This window comes from Antechinus flavipes, chromosome 6 (assembly GCF_016432865.1).
Source record: "Antechinus flavipes isolate AdamAnt ecotype Samford, QLD, Australia chromosome 6, AdamAnt_v2, whole genome shotgun sequence".
NCBI classification, from domain to species: domain Eukaryota; kingdom Metazoa; phylum Chordata; class Mammalia; order Dasyuromorphia; family Dasyuridae; genus Antechinus; species Antechinus flavipes.
In genome coordinates, this window is record NC_067403.1 from 105,886,492 (window position 1) to 105,894,006 (window position 7,515).

Here is a 7,515-nt window from a genome sequence, read left to right on the forward strand (position 1 = left end):
GTGAAAAATGTTTGCCTTGGTGAAGGCTAATGATGCATGTCTTGGTCATTGCCCTAGAGACTCAACCATGTGCTCAGATGGTGAAAATGGAGAGCCAGGTCTGTAATGAGGGCTGCCTTCATCTGTCTCTACCTACCCAAGGTGTCTGGCCATCTTTAATTTGACATGTTGTCATCTGTTTTTGTCATTCACGCACTTTGGGTAAAATCTTTGTAGAATCAGAGAATGTTAGACCTGTACTGGACTTTAGATATGGTCCAATTTAATCCCACTGTTTTACAGCAGAGGAAACTGAGCCCCAAACTGGTATAATTATTTAACAATAAATAATTCTTACTAAAAAGATAGGTGTATTTCTTAGAAAATGTCCCTGGGGAAGGAGTAGGAGATGAATAAGAGTTTAGAAATGTAGTACTAAATAATATTGACTAGCAGTCAAATTAATGCTTCAAGATTTGCAAAGTACTTTTACAGATGTTTTGTCAAATGGTCTTCACTAAAACCCTGAAATTATTATACTGTAGTTTTCTGGGCTGAAGGCTTAAACCTAGCATCCACTCTGCTCCCAAGATCAGAGATACACAGTGAGGACCCATACTTGGTACTGCTCCTCTCCACCTTGGATCTGTAACCAGAACTAACTAGTGGGCAAGAGAGCCATCCAGTGGCATCCATTACTGTGCTACTTTAGGAACTTCTTGCTGCTTTTTCTACTCTAGTTGTAGGCCTCTTTTGGTCCTCTTCTTATCCTCATTATAAAGATGAGGAAACAATTGGTGAGATAAGTTATGTGAGTTGCCCAAAATCACACAGCTTTTTAGTGTCTGGGGTAGGATTTGAATTCATGTATTCTTAGCTCCTGGATAAGGACTCTATTTTCATGCTATCTAGTGCTCTCAATCTAGATTTTTCCTATTCTCATTTTATTTTCAGTGTTCATTGTGCTAATAAGACTCCTGTCTCTGTTAAAGAAGTATAGAATGGGTGGCAGAAGGAACAGTAAATGTTAAATTGTCATTAATCTATCCTAATCTAACAAGTTAAATTATTAGGATTCTATCAATTAAGAAAGGACTAAGCTTGGAGTTTCATCCAAGACTTGGCTCTACTTGTGGAACAGTGGGTCTCTGCTTCCTCAGCTGTAAAATGAGGATAATTGATCAAGATTGTCATTTTTTGATGAACAGAAATCTGTCTTCTCTTTCTTCTACTCTTCCCCCCACCCCAATGCAAAAAAAAAAGGAAAAAAAAGAAAGAAAAACAAATCCAAATAGTAAAACAAAATGAAATCCATCACCTCTCTGTCATTTCTACAGAATCACAAAGGAACATTTTGTTGACCATAGCTCTCATAGCTTTCAAAGTAATTTGTCTTTACAATGTTATTATTATTGTACAAATTGCTCTTACTTCACATTGCATTTTTGTATACAAGTCTTCCCATGAGTCTTTAAAATTATATATTTCCTCATTTATTACAGAATAGTAATATTCTATTATATTCATATACTTGTTCACAATTCCCTAGTTGATAGGTGACCCCTGAGTTTACAAGCGGGTTTTGACCACCACAAAAGGAGCTGTATTAATATCCTTGAGTATATAGGACCTTCTCTTTCTCTTATCTCTTTTGAGTATATAGACCCATCAATGGTATGGCTAGATTAAAAGGCATGCCTTGCATTTCTGGGATGTTTGTACACATTTATTGGCCCATTAATGTATATCCCCACCCCCCACCCCCAGTCTCTCCAATATTTATCATCTTTGCCAATCTGGTGAGTGGTAGAACCTCAGAATTGCTTTAATTTGCATTTCTCCAATTATTAAGCTTATGTGTGTGTATGACTATAAGTAGCCTGGATTTCTTCTCTTGAGAAGTACCTGTTCATACTTTAAGATCACTTATCATTTGGGGAATAGTCCTTATTCTAATCAATTTAAGATTTTAGAAATAAGGCCTTTATCTCCAACTCAGTATCTTAGAAGATACCCTATATATCTTAAGGCTCAAATGGTAAAGAAAAGAAAAACCACATTAGAACTCCAGCCAGAATCAGAAGGAAAAAACAGGTACACAAAACCATTGCCCAAGGATTTACCTGACTCTGTCAAAGAAATCTGTGATCTAGAAGAAGAGGATCTCACCGATGTGGATATAGGCCATGATCTTTTTCTCCCTCTTTAAATTATCTATTTTCTTTTCTTCCCTCTGGCATTCTCCAGCATGCCTCCAGAGTTCCTTTGTACCATATTCAGGTAGGAGAAGGGGGAAAGGTAAACAGAAAAGTCAGAAAATTTTGGTCAGACCAGAATTCAGTGTTAGGAGCTTTGCACCCCATAAATGAAACAATTTCAAGAAACCCTAGATCCATTTGCACTTTAAATAGAGTAGGAAAGAATAATATGCCTTTGTATTTCCCCTCCCTAAACTCCTGTTTATTCCTTGTTTCCTTTGTACACTGACTACAAAAAAAGATTGGATGAAACAATATCAAAAGTTGATCAATTCTTGAAAATGGATAACCACCTGGAAATATAGAGTACCTGAAAAGTTTTCTATCTCAGAAGGGGAAGGGACCTAACAGGAATCATGTTCTATGGTCAAAGGAAATAGCCAGTATTTCTCAAACACACACATACCTTTGTAAGGTAAGGAGGTAAGCACTAGACTAAAGTATCAGAGGTCCTAGAATTTCCTCTCTCAGCCTCTTTCTTCACTTATTAAAGGGAAGTCATAATACTCTAGGGCAAAGGTGTAAAACACAGGCATCTGTGACATGTAAGCAGTCCAAACCAGATTATATTGGGTAATATTTAACAAAATAAATAGAAACAAAATAGAACATATATAATGTAAATACATGGTTTTCTAAGTTTACTATGCCACCTACAGGGATCCTTACCTTATCTTTTAGTGGCCTCCATTTCTATTTGAATTTGACCATTACTGCTCTAGGATTGAGATAGAGGAAAATACTTTGTATTTTATAAAAAGGCAATTTGATGGCAAAGTAGTTGGAACACTGGACCTTAGTTCAAATATGACCAATTAATCTCAGTTTCCCCAACTGTAAAATGGAACTCTTACTAGCAACTAGTCCCAGGGTTGTTGTGAAGATCAAATGAGATAATATCTGTAAAGTGCTAAAGAAGCATAAACTATTCATTTTTAAATATCCCATACTTGAGGTTAATCACAAGTTTGGGTTTTCATTATGTCAGCACTTTGTAGTAAAAGCACAGTTTTATTTTTTGGGTCTAGGCTTATAATTTGTTAGATGTTGGGAGATTCTAGAATTGAAATCTTTCATTAGATTATTGTTATTTGTCCTCCATTCTTGACTTGAGAAGGGTAATGTCGTGATGTTCAAATGAACTGAATTTGAGTAAAGCAGATCTCATTCTCCTCCAGAGGCATTTCAAACCAATGGGAGACTTTGGCCTTTATCAGCTAGGTCTTCCCCAGGTCTCAGTTTGTAAGAACTAACACCCATTTGATAATTAAAGGGTTGGTAAGAATAGAGGCAAAGGATAACCTGATTTGTCTTCACAAAAGAATCAATCTGAGAAGGAAAGACCTTCATCGAATACAGATCTTCCATAGTTTAGGGAGTTGCTCAAAGTCAAACATCCAGTTATATGTCCTAAAGGATATTTAAAACCAGGTCTTCCTGAAAAGCCAGTCCTTTATTCACTATGCTCCATAGTGACTCTGGTTCTACAAAAAAAGTTCTATTTCTGCCAGGTCTCTAATAGCTGACATTTACATCTAGGGTTTTAACACTTAGAACAAGCTTTATTATCTTATTTAATCAAGAGGAAGTCTTTTCTTTTAAATACCAGCTTCCTTTCCCTTATTTACACAATGAAATTTTTAAAAGAAAACAACTAGAGCCAACTCCAGATAACAGAGTTGTTCCCTAATTAGACTTTCACTCAAGGAGCTTACATCTGTCAGATCTGCCCTTATCTCAGAATTCACCATCCTAGTACAACTACTGAAACCTTCAACTTCAAAGCCTCAATATGCATTAAAAACCCTGTTGCAATTTATCTGGGAAACAAATGGTGTCTTCTCTGGCTATTTGAGTGTGGATTAACTATGGAATAATCCTCAAGACTCCTGGGAGTGAGACAATATGGTAGATTGACAAGGGCCCTGAATTTGGAGCCTCCGGACCTATCTACCAATCTCAGCTTTGTCATTTTATCTCTGAGCCTCCTTGCTTTTCCATGACTTCTAGCCTAAGATCCTTCCCTCTAAGTTTCACATCTATGATCCTTCTGAGAGGTTCCCAAAGAAATGACACAGTGCCCTAAAAGGAAATCCTTTTAAAAACTCAGGCCTTCAGTTTCAGGTTTGTCTTTTATTTTAACACTAGTGGCATTCTGAAAACTAAGACACACAGAGGAAATAAAATCTGCTCAATTGTGTGCTCTAATACTACTTGATGAAAGAATTCCAGAACACATTCTAGGTACGGGCCATTACTTATTTCAGTCTCTCTCTCTTTTTTTTTTTTCCTTTCTGGTGTCTCTAGGACAAAACTTTATTCCATCCAGTGAGCAACAGCTGCATTGACTGCAACCCATCAGAGAAAAAGATTTTCATGAACAGATGTGACCCTCTCTCGGAGACTCAGCAGTGGATTTTTGAACACATTAACATGACTATTTTAGAAAAAGTGAACAGCAACATCAGCTCCTAGAAAGAAAGGAGGACAAAAGGGACAATGACATGCAGATTGCAAATGAAATTTCGGCCAGCGGCATCTGGGTCGAAGGAGTCAGGAATTAAATTTCCTAGATCCAGGAAGCCTGTTTAAAGGATTAAGGAGATGCCATGGCAGAGCCCAGTAAGCTGCCACCATGGACTTCCTGCATCTGAACAACTTGGCTGAGAACCTCACCAGCTGCTTCGGAGAACTACAGACTGGCATTTCCCTTGCTGGTCAAGGGCAAACTTTATTAAGGACTTTTCAAAACAACTTCTGAGTTAATAAAGTGAAACAAAATCCTAGCATTTCTCAGGTCAAATCCTGCAGTAGTGAGTAGCTATGAATGGATGCTATTAATTGGGGGCGGGGTGGGTGAGGGAGGGGGAAAAAAATGAGTGCATGACTGCTATGGAAAACCTGAAGCTATCACAGGTTTAGAACTAGCCCCACTTCAGGGACCGTAGGCTATCCCCACAAGTGGACAAACTATACTTTTGGTGCCATTCTCTTAATAAAAATGGGTTAAGCAGGTTTAACCCTTAGACTGCTGCAGCTGACTTTAGAGTACTGCTATCTGTTTGTTGCTAAAATGGCAGGGGAGGGCAGTGTTCAAGGACATAGAATTTGGACTTTTTATGTCCATTTTTTCAGGAACTATCATTCCATTGGTGTGCAGACTCCATCTTCCCAACACAGCTCAGAAGTCCCCTATAACTGAATGAAAGGTGAATAGTACAGTGGCTATGACCAAAAAAAAAAAAAAAATTTTGATCTTCCTGAAACCAACCTAATGATGAGCCTCTTCTAAATTTAGCTAGACTAATTGATCCTGTATAGCAGACATGTAGTCCATACAATACATATTGTTGAAGTAATTAATTTTAGAACTTCTTAAAATATTAATCTAATATCTAGAAGGGACTTCAGAGACCATCTAGGCTAATTCCCTCATTTCATTTTACTTTTTGAGACTTTCTACATGGGCCCAATCCCAATCCTACTTGGAAGAGAAGTTTTAATCTGCTCTGTTTTTGGAGACTAGCAGTCCTCCCCTCCCAGGGACCCACCATATTGGTGCCAGAAGCAATATGGACATGTGATTCATTTACTTTAGCTAAAAACTCCCAAACTCAAGCCTCAGTCTTTCCAGCATTAAGAACGGGTTGCACACAACACCCCACCCAGCCCACTAATTTTACAATTGAGGAAATGAAGTCCATTCTCTTGTCATTTTTAATCTTTAGAGAAACTAGAATCTGTCATGAAGTTATATATCACTTAACTTAGCTAACTTTCAAATTCATCATGATCAAATACGAGGCCAGAGAGAAATGTCACAGGAGATGCAAAACAATATGGCACTTTGGAGAAGGATTTCCTCAGGAAGTCTATATTTACCATTCCATTCCCTTTAGAGACTTGAATTGTTTGATTCTTATTCAATCATAACATTTACTAAGGCAGGAAATGGAGTAAGATTGATATGGTATAATTTCTTTAGTATCCATGAGGAGATGCTTAAACTGGAATAAGGCCTGGCTCCTGGTCATTAACTAAAATGACTAGGTTCCCAAAAGTTCAGTTTGCACAGTACTGGGAGCTTAGTAGAAGAATTATTTTGTTTGTGTTTGTTACATTTGGGACTACGTAGTGGAAATTTCTATTAATAACAGAATTCTGACACTACCTTCTGCTAATGGCATAGTATTTCAAAGAGGAGGTCATTTTTGTTGGCACTAGGGAAAAACAAACATTAAAGTACCTTTTCACATGACAGAATTGTACACATGGTGCATTTCTCAGTCTTTCCAGGCAGATGGTAAGACCATTTCATCTCTGTTTTAGCTCTCATACAATTAATATATCATCCTGGATCCTGAATCAGAAAATTTAAGTTACAAGTTATCAGAGAGTTTCTTTAAGCCAATCCCCATCCATTTTACTGACTCTAAAACTGAAATTGGAAATATTAAGTGATTTGCCCAAAATTCATATAATCATAGACTTAAAACTGGAAGAGATCTCAGACTTCACCTCCTCTAAACCCCTCATTTTACAAAATGCAGAAAATGAGTCTGAAAGAGACATACCTTTCTCAAGTATGCACAGAGGTTTTTTAATAAGGGGGTAGAATCAGAAGTCAGCATTAAGAACTGAAGGCATATAATATTCTACTCATCCCATTTATTTTATATGAAAATGAAGTCCATTCTCTTATCATTTTTTTAATTGAGGGAGGGGAGGGCAGTTCTTTTGCCTCAAATCCAATATTCTAAAATCACAGTTAATGACAGAATCAGAACTAAAATCCTGGCTTCTTACTTGATATCAGTCCATGATGCTTCCTTTATGTACCATGACCTTCTCACAGTTTCATATTATATATAGTCAGGAATCATAGATTTGGATAAGCAAATGAAAACCTAAAGAGACAAAGATAATACACATAATAAGTATCAGAGGGGAAATTTGAACCCAGAGCTGACTACAGAAGTAGTACTTTCCCCACTAGCCATTCTCTCTTTCTCCTTTCCCTTCACTTCCCTCCCTCCCTCCTTCCCTTTCTCTCTCTCTCTCTCTCTCTCTCTCTCTCTCTCTCTCTCTCTCTCTCTCTCTCTCTCTTTCTCTCTCTCTCTCTCTCCCCCCACCCACCCCTCCCGCCCTCACTAGACAAGACCAATGTGAATACTTTCTTTCATGCTCTGATTACATTTTCACATAGCATCAGCATTCACTTTTGGAATGTTAATTAATGCACAAAACAGCTCATAAATTTGGATGATTTCCTCCATCT

General features: G+C 37.5%; 1 protein-coding gene and 1 long non-coding RNA gene across 3 annotated transcripts in view; one reads left to right on the forward strand and one right to left on the reverse strand.

The window, feature by feature from the left end:
• The window catches only part of GALNTL6 (polypeptide N-acetylgalactosaminyltransferase like 6), a 1,500,784-nt gene extending 1,494,284 nt beyond the window's left edge, over positions 1-6,500 (forward strand). For both annotated transcript variants that reach the window (XM_051964041.1, XM_051964042.1), the window contains one exon: positions 4,545-6,500. In XM_051964041.1, the coding sequence (XP_051820001.1) occupies positions 4,545-4,712 (168 nt within the window). In that variant the 3' untranslated portion in view covers positions 4,713-6,500. The remainder of the gene's footprint in view (positions 1-4,544) is intronic.
• LOC127539739 (uncharacterized) lies at positions 2,149-7,259 on the reverse strand. Its single transcript, XR_007948027.1, has 3 exons — positions 7,044-7,259; positions 6,484-6,597; positions 2,149-2,242 (listed from the first exon to the last, which is right to left on the reverse strand). It is a non-coding gene; the product is annotated as an uncharacterized LOC127539739 (long non-coding RNA).
• Between the last annotated feature and the right edge of the window lie 256 nt (positions 7,260-7,515).